This window comes from Vicugna pacos, chromosome 29, assembly GCF_048564905.1.
Source record: "Vicugna pacos chromosome 29, VicPac4, whole genome shotgun sequence".
Taxonomy (NCBI): Eukaryota; Metazoa; Chordata; class Mammalia; order Artiodactyla; family Camelidae; genus Vicugna; species Vicugna pacos.
Window position 1 is genome coordinate 16,058,759 of NC_133015.1, and position 23,989 is coordinate 16,082,747.

At 37.0% G+C, this 23,989-nt stretch overlaps 1 protein-coding gene across 1 annotated transcript in view; it reads right to left on the bottom strand.

Moving 5' to 3' along the window:
- C29H8orf34 (chromosome 29 C8orf34 homolog) overlaps positions 1 to 23,989 on the bottom strand; it is a 284,320-nt gene that overhangs the window by 212,586 nt on the left and 47,745 nt on the right. The window contains 3 exon segments of the mRNA XM_072951848.1: positions 9,144 to 9,272; positions 20,125 to 20,256; positions 22,688 to 22,835. Of these exon segments, the coding sequence (XP_072807949.1) occupies positions 9,144 to 9,272; positions 20,125 to 20,256; positions 22,688 to 22,835 (409 nt within the window).

The window sequence follows — 23,989 nt, forward strand, 5'->3', positions numbered from 1 at the left end:
CGTAAGAACAGACTGAAGGCAATGTTCAGCAGACTATGAAGCACAAGAAAGAATGAGCTGGGTTGGAAAAGAAAACCTGAAAATAGTCTCAAGAAAACAAACCCGAGCAAAGATCCCCTCACTGCTCAGGCACAGACTGTCTGCAGAGGATACTTCACCAGCTGCTGTATCATCTCCTGGTCCACTAACTGAGAAATTAATCACTCCCAAAGCAGAAAAAACACGCCCTACTTCATCTCAATAAACGGCGCCGTCCTTCCCCTTGTAGATAAGGAGAGAAACACAGGTGTGTTCAAGCTGCATTTTTCATAACAATATCCTACGAAATTCTTTTTCGGTATAAGCCGTTGGTAACTAAGAATTTTTATGTGTCACTACACTAACACAGAGGCTAGCCACGACTCTGGGGATCTGGGGGCAAGTTCTTTCTTCTGGTTTCCTCTGGTGACCCTAAAAACATCACATACACACCCAGGCACACACACGTTCTCTCTCTCTCACACACACACACGCACAACTAAAGGAAACCAAACCCAAACACCTTTACCTTCCCTCACTCACTACTATTTTCTCACGCCTTCCCCTTTCTCTAAAACTTTTTAAAAAGAGTCTCTCCTCCTCGCCTCTCTCACTGCCCAGTACCTCTCGCTCACTGCTTACGAGCTGCTGCTCCCACTGTTCTCTTAAAACTATTCTTTAAAAAGTAAGTATGTACCTCCTGATTGCGAAACCAAACGGAGTCTCTTCTATTACAAAAGGACACCTATTTTACTTCATTCTGTCAAACCAATACGTGTTTGTCACAGGAAAAAAAATATAATAAGGAGAAAAAGGAAAACAGGTCTCCACACACACACACACAGACAATGATAACACTTCTTGTGAATTATTACAAATAATGTCGTGAGCATACACAGGCACACATGTAAATGCTGTGTGCTTCCATGTCCACGTGTGAAACAGAACTGAAGGCAGACTCACTGTTTTGTCATCTGCATTTTATGCACAGCATATCTTAACTATATTTCTATATGAGTAAATACTTTCTACAGTATCATTTTTTAATGACTGTAAAGTACACCATTGTGTGAATGTACCATGATTTATCCATTTCTCTAACAATTTTTCCTATTATGAAGCCCACTGCAGTGAACAGTGGAAACATAGCTTGAAGATGCTACAAACACAGTGAGTATCTTTCCCATAATCTTTATACCAACTTACCTGCCACTTCAGACACCTAGATTTTCTGAAATATTTCCCCTCCTTGATTTTTTTGAAAGCATTCTACCTTGGTTTTCATCCTACTACTCAGAGAATTCCTTCTCAGTGTCCTCAGCTAGATCACTTTCTATCTGTATCTCAAATGGTGATGGTGTCTGCGGGGGGGGGGGCTCTTTTCCCCTATATACTAAAGATTCCTGTATCTATCTCCCTAATCCAACTTCTTCTCCAAAGAGGCAGTTTACACACACACCTGACTGCCACCCACACCATCTGGATGTCCCCCAGGTACCTGAAAACAGAATTGGAAATAACATCCCTCCTCCACCCTCAAACCCTCTTGGATACTTATCAAAGTATAAGATTATAAAGAAAGCCAAAAATAAAAAACCTGACCACATCTTTCTTTCTTTATTCTCCCCCTTCCTTCAAATCAGTGAGTCTTAATCATATAATCCTCTGCATCTCTAAAACCATCCCCTCTTTCCTACCCCACGGCTACGGCTCTGTTTCAGGCTCTCTTCATCTCTTCTTTGCTCTGAGACATGGCCCATACCAATCCTACCTTCCACTCCGCACCAGAGTGATCCCTGACCTGCTGACAAGATTTCTGTGGCACAGAAGTCCACATGCTCTGACCCCTCTGCCACCTAGACTTCCATCATCACTGCCTTTGTCACGTGCTTCATCTTTAATGAGCTGACAGTACACAATTTTCCTCTTTCCTTGAAACTTCTCTCTGAATTTTCTTCCTTCTTCTTACACACATGCTTTTTCCTCTCTGGCAGGAACATCCTTCCTCATGACACATCTTAACGCTTCTTTAACCTTGGCTTTACCTTTTTATCCTTAAAGACTCCATTCAGATATATTCTCCACCAGGCTGGCCCTAAATCTCCTGGTTGGAGGCTCTTCTATGCTCCCACAGGTCTCCTACAGCACCTTTTACAGGAGTTTGAATTTCTGCTCTTCACACCTCTCTCTCCTACTCAAAGGTAAACCTGCGGTCTGAGCGCAGGTGCTATTCACCTTGTATTCCCACACAAATGTTGAAGACTAGATAAATGAACGTGGAAATGAACAAACAATTGCAACATTATCTGCTCCCATTTTAATTTATAGGCTGTTATTCTCTTAACTCCTCAGGCTATTTGTCAGAAAAGACTTTTGGGGGATGTTCATGATTGATGAACTAAAAAAGCCATTTGCTATTTTTTTCTTGGCTGAGTCCAGATGGCTATTATCAGTCACCGAACATAAATATCTGTTCTTTGTTCTCCAGACAGCTGGGCTCTTTTCCTTGGAAAAGCTCCAGCCAGCATTTCACATGAACTGCAATCTATAGACCAGTATCTAAATGGACTAAAGATACTCATCCTATCATTGCCTCCCTTCAGAGAAAACTGCCAAAAGCAGCAAAAGCTGTAGGCTCAGGAAACTGGAAGCCCTGCTCCCTGGGAATGGAACCTCGCTAAGGAGAGGGTTCTGTTGGCCAGTCTCACGTAACAGGGAACTTCTGCTCATTAGTTTTTTAGTTCATTTATTTACCTACTTGCTTACCTATCTGTTTATTTTTAGGCATAACTCCTTCTTTAGATAAGTCACAGTTAAAGACAAAGATCTCAGCAAATGAATCAAATCTACGTATACCAAAACCCATGTAATCTGGTATCAAAGGCCCACACTTAGAGTAGCAGAAGGCAGATCTGCAGTGAAGAAAGAGTAAGGGCGGGGTCTCAGAGAAGATGGATCAGGAAGAAACGGAAACACACGTGGCACTCACTCAGCAAAGCATAACTGAATCATACGCTGATCACTGTGCTACACGCTGGGAAGTCCAGGCGCAGGGTGCCGCCGCCTCTCTGAAGCTCAAAGTCCAGAGGTCTGTGAAAGCAGACCCCAGCATATAAGTGTGCACAGAGAAAAGCATGGAAGCACCAACTTGGAGAGGTGGGAGCAGGGGGACCAAATCCAGTCCAGAGACAGGGAGCGGCAGCACCTCATTAAGTGGTATTTGAGCCAAGGCTAAAGAGGAGCAGAGATGAGCTTGGTGGAAATGGAAGCCGTGGAAGCAAGTGGGGGTGAGAGTTCAGGGCACAGACACAACATAAGCAAATACATGAAACAGAGGAACATCAGTGAGTGTGAAAAACTCCCACATTGTTGGTGCATAAATGGCCTGATGATGAGTCACGAGAGAGGACACTGGACACCTGACGAAGGGTCAGATCGTGGAGCATGTTCTATAGGGCTTTAAGGAGCCCTTGAGTATCTGCAACAAGTGGAATCAGGCCTTCACTTTAGATCTGCCCCACTGGCTGCAGTGAGGACTGCTGGAGGAACAGAGAAACAAGTTAGGAGTGTGGGCAGGACTGGTCATTCATTCCTCAAACCATTCCCGCATTTCTTCTGGGCTCACAAGCTAGACTACATTTCCCAGCCTCCCTTGCAGTCAGTGGCAGAATGTGGGTGATGTAATGTGGGCACTTCCACCTCCAGGCATTAGAAATCAACCCCTCTACTGTCTCTTCCTGTTTGCAAGACCCTTGGAAGGCAAGTGCTAAATATGGCAGAGTAACAGGGCGGAACAGTCCGCATCCCCAGCACACTACAGCGAGCTATTCCCTGAGGGACTGAATACGGGCATTGTGTTAAGCCATGCAGATTCTGGCCATTAGACTCCCCTAACAAAGGTTATGGGGTTCCCTACAGCCACATGCTCAATAAGGGCAGAGACCACATCTCTTTTCTTCTGTCACGGGGCAGGAATACAACGGAACACGTTAAATGGACAAATCAAGGATCATTGATGTTGAGAGTGTGAATTAGACGGTGCTACCAGGGGTGGAGAAGAGAATCAGACCCAAGACAGAGGGAAAATAAATATGAGTTCTAATTAATTATGAACAGATAGGATGACTGAGGAGCCTAGAAGGGCTTCCTTTTGGCTGAAGCAGTAAGCACTGCGGTCACAGCTGAGGCAAAGCATGCAGAAGAAAGGTCAGGTCAAGGAGGGAGGTCTCATCTGCTCAGATCCTTGAGTTTAGCACAGCAGTGGAATACCCAAGTGGAGATATGCTTTAGGCATCTTGTACAAAAGTATACACAGTCTGGACAGGAAATATACTCATTTGAGATAGCTGTGTGGGGGTGATAATTAAATCTGTGAGGGAGGCTAAGGCTGGACACTGAGAGCATTTGAAAGAATAGAGGCAGAGAACGAACCATGGGAACAGCATTTGTAGCCGCAGGAAAGAAAGGGGAGTGCCAGAATGAAATCTACAAGGAATGAAGCGTGGGGCAGCCAAACATGACCAAATGAGGGCCAGGTCCCAGAAACCAGACCATCAGAGTCTGAAGAAAGAAAGAGTAATTTAACAGTGTTAAAACTACCACAGCAATTTTACAAGATAAGGAAAAGTGTTCGTTCGATCTGGCAATCTGGATTCAATGGTGACCACAGTGAGAAAGGTGTGAGGAGAATGACAGGTGCAATAATATAACCACACCGAGGAGTGAAAGGAAGACGAGCAAGTGGAGGCTGCGTGTGTTTAACTCTTCTTCTTGGAAATTTGGATGAAAAAGGAAGAAGGAATCCTGATGCTGTCTAACGTAACGCAAACCCAGGAGAAGAACTTCTGTGTGTGCTTGTTTTTAACATCAGTTAAAGCTGTGGTGTTCGATGCAGGAGCCACTCACCACAGGGCTAATGGACACCTGAAATGTGGCTAGTTCATGTTGAGATATGCTGTAGATTAAACTTCACACCAGATTTTTAAAGACTCAGTAGGTAAAAAAGAAAACAAAATATCCCAATAGTAATTTTTATGTGGAATATAAGTTAAACTGATAATAATTCGGATATACTGGGTTAAATAAAACACCTTAAAATTAATTTTATAGGCTTCTTTTTGCTTTTTTGTAATGCGCCTACTTGAAAATATAAAATCACACATTTGGCTCACACTGCATTTCTGTTGGGCAGTGCTCAGCTGAAGCATGTTATAGGTTATTAGGGATAAACAGTAATAACATGAATAATATCTGTGGCACACAGAATTCTAGGATGGCCCCCAAGATATACACCCGTGCAGTCCTCTCCCTTTGAGTCTCCACAGTGGGACCACTGAATATGAAGGGACAGCACTCTCCTGATTTGGTTACTAACCAGCTGACTGAGAAAATCAGAAGGGAGGTTATCCTGGTGGCTCTGACCTAATCAAGCAAGCCTTTTAAAAGAAGGCAAAGCTTCAGGGAGATGCTCCCCGGTGGCCTCAAAGAAGAAACCGCAGACCGCTGCTGTGAAAGGAGGAGGCCGCAAGTCAAGGACCTAAGAATGGCCTCCAGTTTCTGAGAACCACCACCGGCCAACGGCCAGTGAGAAAACGAAGATCTTAGTGTTGCAAGAAAAAGCACCGAATTTGACCAATGATGTGAAGGAGCTTGGTAGAATATCCCAAAGCCCCAACTAGCATCTTAATTTCAGCCTGCCCAGACCCTGAGCGGAGGACCCAGCTAATCTGCACCCACACCCCTGAGGAACAGCATTCATAAGGTAAAAAATTTGTATTTCTTAAATCTGCTAAGTTTGTGGTAATCTGTTACACAGTAATAGAAATTGAATATAATATCTAAACTTTAATTAGCAATTACTTCATACCAGGCACCACATTAAGCACTTTAGACACACTACCTCATTTGATTTTTACCAAAAAAACTTAAGAAATAGGTACCATTATTACTGTGATTTTATAGTAAAGGTAACTGAGACACAGAGAGATTAGGAAACTTTCCTAAGGTCAAAAAAGTAATTGGCAGTATTCCAAGCCACTGCAAGTCATTCTAAACACGTTTATCTTTATGAAAAAAATCACAGCATGAAGAGTGTCACAGTTTGTGACTGACTTCAATATAAAGCACTACATTTACCAAAAGCCAGAAAAAGAGCACGGTACAGTTGTTACTGAAACAAAAATCCTGTTTGCAAACCTGAGAGAATCTCTAGCCTTTCCTGTTGTGATTTGAGCCCTGGGGAGGGAGAGGGAGAGAGAGAGAGAGAATGAGAATATGTAAGTCTGGGTAAGCTGACAGCTGTGGAGCTAATTCTATCATTTCTATCATTCTGAGGGATACTAATGATTTTCTGCTGTCAATCTCAACTAAATAAATACTTCTAAAGTATGTCACATCTTTTAGAAAGTACAGCTAAGAAAAAGCAAAGACCAGTGCTGCCAGAGAGAATTCTATCAGAGACTGTATGAAAATTAGCAGATCACTAAAACTTTTCAACCTTTCCTTTGGCATAGGAGAGAAAAGTCCACAACAAGACACTGAATGTTCCTTTTGACCATAACTGGAGGAAAAAGTCCACTTCTCATGCCTTCCTAGGAAGTAAAACAATGGTTAATAAAGTTACCATTAGGTTAGAGAAGGTTACCAAGCTTAAACTTTTAGAAGAGGTTGAATTCTTAAGACTGAATGACATCCTACTTCAGGAAGATGGAAGAACTAAGTTTGCAAATACATAGTTCAGCTCTGGGCAGTGAGATCACTAAATAAACATCAGTAAATGGTAAAGTTGCATCTCTACTAATTTATAGTGACCATGTCAGCAAACTGACAACTTAGTATTTAGACACATGCTGAGCCTAAGACAAGAAGTTGATATTAAACCTTAGTAAAAATCACAGAAACCCTAAGTCATCCAAGAAAGTAGCATTTTCTTCCAAAAGAGACTCAAAAACACTTACATGAAGAAACGAGCAATTCCTGCCTGTGTGACCAACTGCTCCCGTTATCCCCACATAAGCACCACGGCTACCGCCACAGGAACAGAGCCCCTCAGTCAAGGCCAAGCCAAAAGGAACTCTCCATCATATACATCGACGCTGAACATTATACCTTACTCTGGCCAAGTTGCTCACTCACTTCTGCCTCTGTCCCAGAGTAATGGCCCATGTCCGCATCTCTTCTCTCCCAATCAACCACTGCCCCTGGCCATTTTCCTTCTCCAGATGTTCCTGCATGAATTAAATGAGGCCTTGTCATAGCCCCCCACTAGCTCCTACTCATAAGACTCAGTTGAGAGACCCTACTTAAAACCATTTGCAGGTTTTCTGGGGACAGATCACAATGTGAACCTTGACGCTTTGCTACAGATCTGTGGAAGTGCATCAAACGTCTTTATTAAAAAGTTTTAGGAACAGGTCAAATGCTTCCTTACAAATTAACAATGATAAGACAAGCGTTTAAAAGGTAGCTGTTATATTTTAAAGGACAAAAATTGACAAATACTGTATGTATATACAAAGATGTATAATAATTGCGCATTCTCTTCAATCATTTTTTAAACTCATGTTTATAGGTAAATTGGGAGCCTATGAAGAGCCACAGGCTCTGACCAAAGGGGTAAGATTTATATACGTAAAAATATAAGCCTTTGACGTATTAATAGGATAAGGTTCTTTTCAGGAAAATAATACAGTTATTGGCTGAAAACTCACTTTACCATTATATGCTCCAAAAGTAAATCTAGCCAAAAGAAGGGTTTTCCTGAATCCCAAAGAGCTACTAATAGGTATCATTATTTTGGCAAAATTATAAGACCCTACAACAAAGCAACTTAACTTCTGAGATAGGTTCACTACACAAAAGTCTAGTAAAAAAGGCTCTAGTGAGTTAAAAATTAAACCTCCCTTCTCTCTATATATGTAAAATTATAATACAATAAAATGTAATACATAAATACTATAATTACAGCATAATGCAATATACAAACATACGCAATATATCTTAACTTTGAAAGAAATCATGAAACTAGTAACACTATGTTATCTTAAAAAACATGCTGATCCTAAAATATAATCTACTAGAATTTGCTACTGTTCTATTTTCCACTTAAGAATTTTTAATAATCCATAAAACCAGAAGAAAATTTCAGTGAAGCCACAGCATTAATATGCTTCTTACGGCACCTAATTTTTAAAACTGAGAGATAATTAAGAACCAGAGAAAGACAGAAATACCTTGAACTCACATATATACTTTACGCTTTTAGTAGTATGTCTACATACATAGAAGTCATTTATCAAATCAAAATATTTGTTTGCCTACTCTCATGACAATGACATTTAGAAGTTTTTACTCGAAATGTATCATTTTAAACCTTCCCACCTATCAGAAGACAGAACCATGTTTTCCTGATATGGAGACGAGAGGACCAAGGCTCATGTAGGTTTAATGTCTACGTGAAGTTATTCACCTCATAGGTGGCAGAGCAAAACTTCTAACCCAGGCTTTTGGACTACAGATCATTGCTTTTCCAAAAAAGATATATCGCTAGGCTCTGAAAGGATTCTAAGAATTTGGCCCAGTTGTTATCCTCATTTATTTTTGTTTTGGGGGGAGGTAACTAGGTTTATTTATTTAAGTGGAGGTGCTGGGGATTGAACCCAGAACCTCATGCATGCTAAGCATGCTCTCTACCACTGAACTATATCACCACCCTGGCCCAGTTGCTATCCTTAAGAAATTTAGAGACATCAAAAACACATGGAGACAACAGGTATGTGCACAAACAGAGATGACAGAAAACAACAGGGTTGAAGAGAGAAGAATGAATAAGATGCCATTAGGTGTACAGCTGCCCTGGGTAACTAACAAAGACCTTGCAGAGAGGTCAGAATCAAACAGCCATCAGGGGAGTCTATAGATCCTCTTACTCTATGTCACTAGTCTTTCCACAAATCTGTGTAATATGCAAGATCAGTCCTCATTTCCAATCTCACGCTCTTAGAACTCCTCAGCCTCTCGTGGAATTATAATGAGGATGTTGGAAGTGCGTTACTGGTAATAATAATGAATGCTTCTACTTTAATATTGGTTAGGAATTCCAATTATAATCAAGTAAATGAACTTACTTCGAGAGAGATTCTCAAGGGCTTTTCCCAGTTTCTTGCTCTCTTGAAGGATGTGGTTCAATTCATCAAAATCACGGCTTTCTGGTTTAGTCCGCCAGTTCCACTTAGGATGATCTACTGACCTTGGCACTACGTTTAAAAAAAATGATTACTTCAGAAGCATGCTACATAATGATAAAACCTATCCATCATTATGTGAAAGACTATCAAGATCAGTGTACAGAATAGAAAAGTACTGGAAATGTTTTTCTCATGAGCAAACAGAGGATAGGTTATGAAGCTGGGTCTTAAATGTTTAAGAAAATGTGATAGTGTTTACAGAAAAAAGAAAATTCAGGTACTGATTTAAAACTAGTAATTTCTATAACTTGGGGAAAAACACAAAAGCAAAGTATATTTTATGTTTTAGCAGCTTAAAAAATAATTGCTACTTCTCCATGAACAATTAGTAATTGTTTTTAAGACATTCTTCCTGTCTTCTGATACAACACAGAAGACTGAATACTTGTATATGCTTTCACTTTTCCTCAAATTCCCACTAAAATCATATTATGGTATTTTTCTTTTGTCAAAGAATTGGTTGGACATGAAGAGAAGACATTATTAGGCAAGAATAGCAACACTTTTTTTTTTTGGAAGATGCAAAATGAACTGATGAGCAGCAACTGGATTTAGCAAGGTAGAGAATACTGAAACCTAGTCCCTGGAGAGAGAGATGCCAAAAAAAAGTGGACATTTCACACCTTTAAATGTCAAAGCATCAATCAAGGAGAACTAATGCCAAAGCAAGAAGGATATAAAAACATAACTGCCTTTCAGATTGTAAGGATCCACTAAATGTCCAGTGTAATGCAAGGCTTATTACCACAAAATTTTACAACAGTAGCAATAAAGAAAAGATCTCTAACGCATTGATGGACAAAAATAGCACATCAAATTGTCATCAGACTTCTAAATTTTGTTTGCTTTTTTAGGGGGGAGGTAATTAGGTTTCTTTGTTTGTTTGTTTATTTTAGTGGAGGTACTGGGGATTGAACCCAAGACCTCATGCATGCTAGGCATACACTCTACCACTGAGCTCTACCCTACCCCCTTCATCAGACTTCTTAATAGCAATGCTTGGCCCCAGAGGACACAGGAGAAATTCCTTCAAAATTCCAACTGAAGGTTATTTCTAACTTAGAATTTAAACTCAACTAAGGAATCAATCAAGATACTCATAAGAACTTAAAAATGTATCTGGCAAGCACTCGTTTTCAGAAAGCTCCTAATGGAGGTGCTCCACCAAAATGAGTAAGTGGAAAGACCTGGGATTCAGGACACAGGTAATCCTTCATAAGGAAAAGGAAAAGGGAATCCTCGGGACGAAAGTGAAGGATGGTCTCAGCAGACAACTGAGAAAAAAGGCTGGAAACTAAGGAGTCAAGACTGGAGCAAGAGGACAAAGGGCTACAGGAGAGAAGCCTCTAAAAACTTTTTAAATGAAATAAAGTATAAAACATTAACCTAAAATAAGACACAAGGATACCTGATGAGAGTGTTTAATACTTTAAGGCAGGGTTTGGTGAAGCATTAGTGATAAGTAAGAGAACGCAGAGCAAACAAAAAAAACAAGCTAATTACTAAATCTAGAAACAAATTAACAGTTGGCTATCTTACGTCTCTACTGTGAAAAAGCCTAATAAATACAATCATAAAAATATCAATGCAGAGTGCGTATTAACGAACATTTGAAACATCTGCCTGTCTGTACTGTGAGGATGTGATGGGCTGGGGGTATAAAGCACAAAGTCTTAGAAGAGGTCAAGAGACAATGCCTCAAACTTAAAAACTGAAAGAGAGCTATGTATCTTGTATGTTAAGCTATGTAGATCCATGTACCAAAAGAAGTATCTTAAGAGTTAAAAGTGGTTCCACATTAGAAGCAGAACAGGAGAAAAAGGACACTGTTGCCTTGTGGTACTAATTTACTTTTTAAACTATATATATTTTTGTTTTGATAAAAATAAAATAACTTTAAAATATTTGTATGGTATGGTTATACGAAAGACAGTCTCAAACTATAGAAAAACTTTTTCTGCCACCTTTTAAAAAATAATTCAGAAATACTTATTGTAATAAAAATACTGACCCTCTGATTCAGCAATTGTATTATTTCTGGTAAATTATCATAAATAAATGAAAACACCCATGCTTATGTATATATGTACAAGGTTGTTTATTTTATCAGAAAATGCAAGATATTTTTATTTCACGAAAAAGTTTGTGGTGGCAAAACTCTGGAAATAATCTAAATGTACTTCAACAGGGGAATAAATTAATTATGGCATATACACACTATGCTATAGGTATGTGTACTTACTAAATAGTAAGTATAAACTTAGATCTAAGTTTATTTGCATAGAGATTTGTCCAAAATACATTTTAAAATTATAAAAACAAGTTGCTTAAGAATGTGTGCAGCTTAGTTTGGTGCAGCCACTGTGGAAAACAGTATGGAGATTCCTCAAAAGACTAGGAATACACTTACCATATGACCCAGGAATCCTGCTCCTGGGCATATATCCAGAAGGAACCCTACTTCAAAAAGACACCTGCACCCCAATGTTCATAGCAGCACTATTTACAATAGCCAAGACATGGAAACAGCCTAAATGTCCATCGACAGATGACTGGATAAAGACGACGTGGTATATTTATACAATGGAATACTATTCAGCCATAAAAACTGACAATATAACACCATCTGCAGCAACATGGATGTTCCTGGAGAATGTCATTCTAAGTGAAGTAAGCCAGAAAGAGAAAGAAAAATACCATATGAGATCGCTCATATGTGGAATCTAAATAAATAAATAAATAAATTAATTAATTAATTAAAAAACAGAAACAGACTCATAGACATAGAATACAAACTTGTGGTTGCCAAGAGGGTGGGGGGTGGGAAGGGATAGACTGCATTTCAAAATGTAGAACAGATAAAGATTATACTGTATAGCACAGGGAAATATATACAAGATCTTGTGGTAGCTCACAGTGAAAAAAAATGTGATAATGAATATATGTATGTTCATGTATAACTGAAAAATTGTGCTCTACACTGGAATCTGACACAACATTGTAAAATGACTATAACTCAATAAAAAATGTTAAAAACAAACAAAACAATGTGGCAGCTTAAAGTGAACTCACACATAAAGCAAATATATATATATATAAAGCAAATCACCTCACACATATTTTATATGATAGTTACACAAAGAAAAGGATGTAAGAAGATGTCAACTATTTGAAAGGATGTGAAAAGACAAACTATTTCTGAGGGAGTAGAATTTGAAGTGGGTAAAGGGAGAGAGACTATCTTTCTACATGTTTGTATTTTTTTCTTTGTCAAAATAAGCAAATATTACTTCTATAATTTAAATAAATCTAAACTAAAAAAATGCAGCTGCTTCCTGTGTGTTTCTTTGTTTAAGGGACTCAGGGATGGAGATGTCAGCTGACATCAACACACTCATGTTCAAGCAGTGGAGAACGGAAGCAGCGATCGTGAACAATGGTTCTAGAAAACACTCCCAAGCATACTGCTATGACCCCGCAGGGTACACTCCCCAGGAGATCCTGGGGCAAGCCCAGGCATAGGGAAGAGAAACCAGGAGAGGAAGCAGAGAAAACTGTACTTGTACCAGATCCTTCAAAACATTTACTGGCACTTTTGTTAACCTTCTTTGAGAAATTTCTCTCATCTGCATCATTACATTTATCTAATTTTCCTGGAAATTACCATATCCTATCAAGATCTCTCTTTTTTTTAATTAAAAAAAATACATAGATTTTTTTTTTTTAGGTCTTCTAAGTCAGTCCCAATTAACCTTCCCAGATAATCACGAGACTTGCCCCAATGCCAACGATAACAGCCCTTGCAGACCACTCACTACCTGAATGTGTGCATCCACGTGGGCAAGTCCAGGGGAGATCAGCAGAACTGCCCACTGAACTCACTGAATCATGAGAAATTACAGACTGCTGCTCCAAGCCACTGAGTTCTGGGGAGGATATATGCAGCACTGCAGAGAAACGAAACGACACCCAAGCACTTTTGCTCAGCAACTTTCGAGAGAAACTAAGGTGAATTTCTTTTTACATTTTTGTAGCTTGTGACAACTTGCTACATATGTGATACCCAATTGATCATGGGATCCAAATCTAGGACAAGGAAGGCCACAGCATAACCATGGTCTAATCAACCAGGCTGATGAGTCCAAAAGATGTCTTGGTAAATAACGGAAGGAGATTTGGGAGGTCATCAGCCCAGTGTTAAGGCTCCAGATGAGACTCTCGAAAGGTTTCTAATGGATTAAAAACCTTGCCTGGCCTACACTTAAACTTAAAATTCAAGACTACAGCTTAAATACATTTTCTATATCCTCAGGAGACACAGAAAACAGAAGAACAGTAACAACACAATACGACCCATATGAGGTGAAAGAAACTGAGATTAGGGACAGCCTGTGACACCACTGAGACAGAACTCAGCCCCGTGCAGAAGCCCGTCCACAGAGCCATGTAGATGGGCAGCCTCCATTCAGTTATAATGAGGTCACTTCTCCGCAAAACAGCCTACCATATTCTGAGCAGGGCTTATTTTGAACAATTCTTTATTGTATTAATAAAATTCTGACTCACTGAGACCTCCACCAAGAGTTTCTATCTGTGGGTTAAACAGTAAATTTACATTTCCTCCAAGTGACTTGTGAAATACCATTTATCCATTTCTTTTGAACCAAAATAATTTCAATTATGAGAGCTTTCAACTGTGTTTCCTAAAATCTAATAAATGCTTATCTGAAATAAATTCTTATCTGAAAGTTTCTCCCAAGTACCACATTTTCATTTAAAATATACCAGGAGATATCCTAGCACCACACTTATGATACATCTAAAACCGATAATAGTGAATTTATTACTTCACGTCTCCTGCCTTCTGCATTTCCATATTATGATTTTTCAGACACTGTGTTGCCATCTTCATTCTCTTGTATTTATGTAATTGGTATTTTCTATACATGTGCACAGTCCTTTCGTTTTTTTTCCCTAAAATTACAGCAAATTTACAGCAATTCCTCTTTGTATATTCTGTGCTAAATGCAACATTTAAATAAATGACAAACACTCCCCCAAATACAAAAGCATAAATAAAATTACTGAGGACTGGTTTTATTAGTTTTTGGTTTTAACTGAAGCTAACATACTTACCTCAATTTTCCCATCTGGATCACAAATTTGAAATGGCTATGAAAGAATCAGTGCACATTATCATGCACAGAGGATGGACAAACGCTCTTCTGGTCCTTTCTGACAAGACCCCACTCGTTGTCCTCAACCATTCCACCATTCCACTATTTTTTTTTGACATATAGAAGTTCTTAGTTCATTAATCCTCTCATGAAAAATCTGCACAATCACCACAGATACAGTCACTGCAGACCCTTTACTTCTTCTGTGGTCCAGTCTCCAGCTCACTGCTAGACACTAGGTAAATAGTGGCAATGTCTGAACCATATAGGAAAAAAACTTCATCAAACTCTACTTGTCATATCTTCCTTCTATGACAAATAACAATTGAAAATTAATAACAAACATCATCTAGCAGATCTTTGTACCTATACCAGCTTGCATTGTGTAAGGTGCTATTTTTTTGTTACCTAAAAATGCACAACTTCTGAACTGTCATCTCATTAGTAGCACTAACCCATTCTTAAATTCTCCTCATTTACTTATTTACTCACTCATTTGTATAGCACAAACCATGTGTCAGGCACTGTTTTAGGTTCTGGGAGTGAACCAGTGTAAATGAAAGTAACAAAATTCCCTTCACTCACGGAGATGACATTCTACTGGAGCTCACATTCTATTGGATAGGCCAATAGGTTACTTTGCTCTTCACAAAACTGGCCTAATTAATTTATAGTATCTAATTTTAAGTAAGCTTTAGCAAAAAAGATTTTTTAATGAATGCTAACAATATTTTCCCCATATGAAAGTTAACAACTGTTAATATTATTCTTTTTTCCTTTTAAGACCAGTCACTTAGAAAACTTTTTATATTACATAAACATTTGTGCCAAATACTTTAGTTAAGAAAATACCCTTTTATTCTAAAAAGTGTTATTTAGTTTTGTTTTAAAATAAACTGATGTAAATTTTATCAAGTACCATTCAAGTATTATTTGAGATGTCATAAGACTTTTCTTAGTTTATCAATTTGTATAATGTACCAACATACACATAATAGTAGTCCCAAAAGGAGAACAAACAATATTTGAAGAAATAATGATTGAAAGATATCCCATGAAAATAGTAACCAAAAGAGCAGAGGTGATTACACTATTATCAGACAAAACAGACTTTAAGACAGAACTAGTTACAAGACAAAGGATATTATATATTGATTTAAAAAAGGTCACTCTGTCAAGAAGATTTAACGATTACTTATATTATACACACCTAACAAGAGAGCCCCCGAATATGTGAATCAAACATTGACATGACTGAAGGTATAAACAGAGTTCTACAATAAGAGTTGGAGACACTAACACTCCACTGGCAATAATGGATAGCACAACTCAACAGATCAATAAGGAAACAGGGTACCTGAACAACACTATAAACCAATTAGACCTAACAGACATAAACAGAACACTCCACAGCATAACAGCCATACATATTCTGCTCAAGTGTGCATGGAATAGTCTCTAGTATACACCATACATCTGGCCACAAAATACATCTCAGTAAGTTTTAAAATATTTAGATCATAAAGGTATCTTCTCTGACCACAACAGAATGAAACTAGAAATTAAAAGCAAAAGTCACAGAAAATTCACAAATACGAGAAAAATTAAACAACATGCCCTTAAATAACCAATTGGTGAAAAGAAATCCCAATGGGAATTAGAAAACATCTTGAGACAAATGAAAATGAAAACACAACACACTAAAACTTACAGAATACAGCAGAAGTGGTGCTCATATAGGAATTTATCATTGTAAAGCCCACATTAAAAAAAAAAAGATCTTGTGTCAGTAACTGATCTTTCTACCTTAAAGAAGTAGAAAAAGAAAAGCAAACTAAACCCAACCTAGTAGAAGGGAGTAAATAATAAATAGTGGAAAAGAAATAAATGAAATGGAAGATACAAATGTAATAGAGAAAAATCAACAAAACCAAAAGTTGATTCTTAAGAAAGATTCTAAAAATTAACAAACCTTTAGCTAAACTAAGAAAAAAGGGAGAAGACTCAAATTACTAAAATCAGAAATGTAATCAAGACGTTACTACACACTTCACAGAACTGTTTTTAAAAAGGATTATAAAAGAATATTATGAACGTTTTACAGCAACAAATTGGATAACTTAGATGAAATGGATTCCTAGAATCAAACAAACTACCAAGTTACTCAAGAACAAACTAAAAAATCTGTAACAAGTAAAGACACTGAATAAATATTCAAAAACTTCGCAACAAAGTCAACCACAGTATAAGGTGGCTTCATTGGTACATTCAACCAAACATTTAAAGACTTAACACCAATCCTTCTCAATTCTTCACCAATCCTTTCCAAACACTTCCGAAAAATAGAAAAGGAGGGAACACATCTTAACTCACTCTACGAAGCCAGCATTGCCTTGACACAAAAGACAAAGATATAACAAGAAAACTACACACCAATATCTCTTCTGAATATAGATACAAAAATCCTCAATAAAATAGTTGCAAATCAAATTCAGCTGCATATTTAAAGGATTATACATCATGACCAAGTGGGATTTATACCATGAATACAAAAATTATTTAACATAAGAAAATTAGTGTAATAATCATGTCAATAAAATGAATTTTAAAATGCATGATTATATTTATTGATGGAGAAAAGGCTTTTTGATAAAATCCAATATTCCGTCATAATAAAAACTCCCACCAAACTAGGAGCAGAAGCAAACATCTTCAATATGATGAAACATATTTATGAAAAACAGAGTTAACATCATCTAGGTTGGAAAAAGAATGAAAGTTTTCCCCTTAAGATGATGAAAAAGAAAGGATGACTGCTTTCATGACTTCCATTCAACACTACTAAAATGTCTAGCCAGAGCAAGTAGACAAGAAAAAGAAATAAATGGCATTCAAATTGGAAAAGAAAAAATAAAACTATCTCTATTTGCATGAAGTTTTATGTAGAATAGCCTAAAGAATCCATAAAAACATGGTTACAACCAACAAGTTCAACAAAGTTGCAGGACATAAGACCAACACTTGAAAAATCAGTTGTACTTCTAAACACTACCAATGAAAAACTGGAAAAAGAAAATAAGAAAAATTACATTTACAATAACATATAAAAGAATAAAATAGTTAATAATTAACTTAACCAAGAAGGTGCTGGTCTAGTGTACTGAAAATTATAAAACATTGTTTAAAGAAATTAAAGAATACCTAAATAAATGAAAGGTATTCCACATTCACAGACTGAAATCTTTAACAATGTTAGATCACAATAATCGCAAAGTGATCTATTAACAGAATGCATTTCCCATTAAAATCTCACTGACCTTTTTTTTTGCAAAAATGGGAAAGCTAATCCTAAAAATCTAATGGAATTGCAAAGGACTCTGGATAGCCTATACAACCTTGAGAAAGAAAAACAAAGTCCAAGTACTCATACTTTCCAATTTTGAAACTTATCATAAAGCTTCTGAAACAAAAAGTGTCATTCTTATATAAGGAGAGACACATAGAATAGTGGAACAGAACTGAAAGTCTAGATATAAATCCTCAGATTTATTGTCAATGAATTTTAAATAAGCGTGCCAGACCATTTAATGTGCAAAAAGTAGTATTTTCAACAAATGATACTGCCCAACAAATGGAAAACTCCATATCTACATATAAAAGAATGAATCTGGACCCTGATTACATCATAAACAAAAATTAACTTAAAATGAATCAAAGACCTAAATTTTAAAACTAAAACTATAAAACTCTTATAAGAAACACGGGGGTAAATCTTTCTGGTCTTGGATTAGGCAAGGGTTTCTTAGATATGACACAAAAATTACAAACAAAAAAAAAGAAAAAGATAAGGTAAATTGGCCTCATCAAAATAACTTGTGTATCGAAGAATACTACCAAGAAAGTGAAAAGACAATATACAGACTGAGAGACAATATCTGTAAATCATGTATCTGATAAGGGTGTAGTATCAGAATATATAAAGAACTCTTAAAATTCAAGGAAGAGTAACAATCTACTTAAGAAAATGAACAAAAGGGCCTGAATAGATATTTCTCCAAAGATACACAAATGGCCAAGAACATGAAAAGTTGCTGAACGTCGTTAATCGTTACAGAAATGCAAATTAAAACAAGATTTCACTTTGCACCCTTTTGGATGGCATAATATTTTTGATATAAATAGAAAATAACAAGCGTTGGTGAGAATGTGGAGCAACTGAAAGCCGCTTACATTGCTGATGGGAACGTAAAATAGAGCAGCCTCTATAAAAATCAATTGGCAATTCCCCTAAAAATTAAAACACAGAATCACAATACAACTCAGCAACTCCACTTCAAGGTATATACTCAAATAATGGATAATGAGTGTTCAAACAATCACTGGTAAATCAATGTTTACAGCAACACTGTTCATGACAGCAAAAGGCAGAAACAACCAAAATACCCTACAACAAATGGATGGATAAACAAAATGCAGTATGTCCATATAATGGAATATTATTCAGCCCCCAAAAGGAATAAAGCACTGACACCTGCTGCAATGGGAATGAACGCTGAAAATATCATGCTAAGTGAAATAAGCCAAATATAGAAAGGTCACACATTATATGATTCCACTAATACGAAATAACCAAAATAGGTCAATTCAGAGACAGAAAGCAAGTTCTCAGGGGCTGGTGGGAAGCAGAAATGTTCAGTGACTATTTGTAACAGGGTTTCCTTTTCTACTGATGAAATGTTTTGGAACTAGATAGAGGTTACCGCATCACAGCATTTTGAGTGTACTAAATGTCACTGAACTGTACATTATAAAATGGTTAATTTTTGTTATGCTAATTTAACCTAAAAATTTTTTTTGGATTGATTTGGTATGAAGCCATGGTAACTAAACATCTCTAAAACATTTTTGCCTCTCCAAGGTCACAAAGTTATACGTGTATGTTTTATTTTAGAAGTTTTACTGTTTTTGTTTTCATCTTTAGGCCTATGACCCACCTCAGATTGATTTTCAGTATGAATTAAGGTAGGGATCAAAATTGTGTGTATTTTTCTATATGAATGTCCCATGTTGAAGGGACTTTTTCTCTTCCTATTGTATTTGTTTACTTGTCCTATGGAAAATCATTTGACCATATATGTACTTTTAGACTTCTGATTAAGTTCAATTGATCTATTTGCCCATCCTTTCACCAAAAATCACACTGTCTCAATGTAGTTCTATAATAAGAACTGAAGTCAGGTAGGGTAAATTCTCCAAACTAATTCATATTTTTCTAGATTACTTTAGACAATCATGGTCCCTTGCCTTTCCAAATCTATTTAAAATAATAGTCAATTTCCAGGGGGCAAACATCTGCTGGAGTTTGGATACAGATTACACTTTCAGATAGACTGAGAAAGGAGTACTTATCAGTGGCAAAGGACCTGCTCCAAGTAGTTTATATTCTTAAAAGAATATTATACTCAAAAAGGTCTAAATCAATTACACATGCATGAGCGTATGAGCATATGAGTGAGCAGTTATATATAAATAAAGCTCAATGTACATGCTGAAATAAATGTGAAATTCATTAGAATAGCAAGAAATATCAGATAAAATATTTGGCTTCAATTCTTACCTTCTTCTCATTTTACTAACACACAGTTACATATATTAAATAACATCTGAATGACAAACTTCCTTACATGATTTTGATTCTGGTGATGGTGGAGAAATATTAGACACAGCAAGGTCACTTTTTGACTTTTTAGGTTTCTTTGCATTTAATTGCCAGGGTTTATCATAGCTTCTGAAATCCCTTCTTGTTCCTTTATGTTCTGTTGAAACAAAAGAAATATATTTATAAAAACAATAATAAATGATTTCATGATTGATCAAAAACTAAATTTATGAAGCAATTAGATATAACTGACCAACACTATGTCACTTCATATTCAAATAATGCAAATATCCCAAAGTACTGCTTCCTTTATTTCTCCTATAAATTTAAGTCTTGTATTTGATATGAATTAGTTTATATATTAATGTAAGACCATGTTAAACTGTGAAATTATTTGTAAGTCTTTTACTTAAAATAACATTCTTTAAATGAGTGTCATAGAACAAAGCACTTTATTCTGCTGTAAATAAAAACAACTAAATGTTTAAGTAAGTTTTACTCATCTGCTATTACCTTACCTGTTATTCACTGTGACACATAAAACCAATGACACTCACTGACATTTCTTTCATAGTACCACTCATTTTTTTCCATTGTTCTGTTCAAGAAAGTAGTTTAACCAACTTTATTGAAAGCAATAGTTCCCCTGCAAAGGTGGTCAATGTCACACCAACTCCTAAATGAAACGATCTTTCTAGGAGTTATCCCTCCTGACTTCTTGGCACTCCATATTTTTAGACAGACCTAACTAAGCGGGACTTTTTCTTCTCTTATTCTCAGGGCATGGCATCCTCCTCATGCCCATACCACCTGTCTAACTGTTCCTCCTCTGTCTTACTCATTGCTTCTTTACCTTCCTCTTTCATCTATGTGACATTCCTTAGTTTCTTTCTACCCTCTTGTTTAAATTTAAACCTTTTAAAATCATTCTAGCTTTACAGATGATTCATATATCTTTCTCTGGCTACCCACTTTTAAATACCAAACAGACATCATGAAATAGTCCTCAAATTTTAGTGTTAAGTTTTTACTTAATGAGCTGTGATCCAATTTTTCTACTTTCAACATCCCATTTAATACCAAAGAGTCATAAATATTCTAAAACACCAGGAACAGAAATATTGGTCCACATTCTGCCACAACCCAAGAAGCGTTTCCATAGACACAACTAAGACAAAATATGGGCATATCAGAAAGAGACTAAGAAACTTCTAGACACCTACAACGCTTGCCCCACCGCATATTCATCCCCTTATGTTGTTTCACAGTCTATCAGAACTTGTCTTTCTACACCCAACTTAGGACTGTAATTTCTTCTAATGCAATATAGCTAAAGGAATAAAGAATCATGGTCATGAAACACAGCATCTCATGATACAAAGAAAAACTAAAAAAGAGATTAAACAGAAGATCTGGTTAAACTGTGCACAGACCACTGATCTGTGCAAATGGTGAGATATTAAATGTGCGCTTATCAAAACTACAGAATTTAACACACTACTGTCTCTCCAGACACAGCAGTTTATAAACATGGGCTCACACGAGCTTCAGCAGGCTCACAGTTGCTTCTCTGGTCCACCTTCACAAGAATGGTGCCCTCTTTGCATCTACAAACCAGAGCCCATTCCTAACACCCATCCTAGTAAGAATCTAACCCTAAGAAAGTGAGGCCAAGAAAAACCAAGAATTCACTCTCGTTCCCTGTATGATGCAGGGATAACTTCCGTATGGATAACTAACACCAGAGTTGTCTACATTCTTCAGAAGATACCCCATCCCCTACTCTGCTTAGGCACCAATGTGAGAATACAGCCAAAGAAGACCAAAATCCCTCCATGGGACCGCACAGAGCAGGAAGAGAAGAGAAGAGAACACAGCCGGAATCCTGTCAGTCAGATGACCATGCCGTCAGGCAAGGACTTAGCTACCCAAGCAACGGGCTGGGGGGATTTGGGTTTGGAAGTAAATACCAAACTAACAGACCAGTGTGTGGAAGAAAAAAAGCTGTCAGACACACATTTTATAAATAAAGGTTGAAGTCAAGTCTACTCAATTATCTCACCAGTGCTTGTGGGTGAAATAAGGCTATCACAGACTTGGCAAGGCTGGTTCCCCAAAGTTTGCAGTAAATACGTCTTCCTCAGGTTGAATTTACTACATTAGGATAAAATTAGAGCTGAGGGAAATAGAGAGTAGTCATCGGTTTGGTCTACAAAAAAGGTAACGCTGTAGAAATCTATGATTTGTCTTTCTACATAGATGAGCTATAAGCCCTTAATTCAAATTCTTGATAAAAAGAAATGAGTTTAAAATAGTTTGAATTCATATGATTTAAAAGCTTTTCACGCAAATCTGAATCTTATTTCTATTCAAATTAATACACAGATTCTCATATTTTGAAGCATAATACATAACAATATAGTCAAATTCAAGAGTATTTTTTGACAGATTTTAGCATACGAGTGAAGTCACTGATGAATACATGAAACCCTAGGTAACCTCTGGATTTACTTACTATAAAGAAACAGACTTATGAATTTAACATTAAATATATCAACATTAACTGTAAAATATGTTTTTTCATTTACCTAATGTTTCACTTTCTGCCCAGAGAGCTGCAGATCCAGATAAAGTTCTTTGAAGCTGTCCACGGTTTCCTTGTTTAGACTGAAGATGGTCAATGAGAAAAGGGATTGGCTGGTCAGGTGTCTCAGTTATTAACTTGGTCATTAATTCCTGAAGGCAGAGTAGAGCATACATTTACATAGCAAACACTTACATATCACTATTGCTAGGTACCGCTGTAACTACTTTATACACAGCTATTAATTTAATCCTAACAACTGTTTCAGGCAAGTTTAAGTTATCATCCTCATTCTGAGGAAGCAAGCGCAGAGAAGTAAATTGTCTGTTACACAGCTAATACATGGCAAAGCCAAGGTATATTTATTTTATTATTATATTTGTCCAAAAACATACTAGAAATTTATTCTAAATTCTTTTGAAAACTATAGTCTAAGACTTTTCTATTTCAGTTTACTATTTTGAGAGATGCCATCATACACTAAATTTTCAATAAACCTCTCCATACACATTACATACCAATGTCATTTTTCTTTATTAACTATAAATAAATATCCCCAAAGAAAATGTTGGAATGAAAGAAACCAGTACAGAGTCACAGAAACAAACAGTACTTTAAACTAGTCTCCAAAAAAGTTCCTTTTTCCAAAAGCCCTGATGGGTATTCATTCTTTTCTGTTCTTTTTCTTTTCTTTTCTTTTTTATAATGAGTGAAGCCATGGAGAGTTCCATTTTTGGACAGCTCTAATGATGCCTTAAATCGGGGAGAAATCTGTCTAACAGTAATACCTACACATTGTTTTTCACCAATTAAGAACAGCAAAGGGCAAGCTCCAAATTGTGGTCAATTAGAATCCCAAGACTGTTTCTCTTATGAACAGCGGCCAAGTCACGTGGACATCGTTTTGCACTGTGTACCTGGGTTTGTGAACTCGCACACACCATTTTACATTCGTATCTGTCACATTTCACCTTCTTGGGTTTAGCCCAGAATTCTAGTCTGTCAATTGTCATTTTAAGTTCAGATTCTGTGAGAGGCACTGGTTCTAGTGCTATACCGGGTATCAGGTATCAGCAGTGCTAATCCAAATATACTGGAAATTCCCCACTCTGTTGTTTTTTTGTTGTTGGTGGTGGTGGTGGCCTATTTCCTCTGCCTTGAATGCTCTTTTCTGGGATGTTCAGATGGCTGGCTTGTTATCATTCAGCCTCTACTGATACCCTCTTAAAGAGGCTTACCCTAACCAATCTTCGTTAAGTTTTTATCACCACATTATTTTATCTTCTTCACAGCATTCTGCACTTTC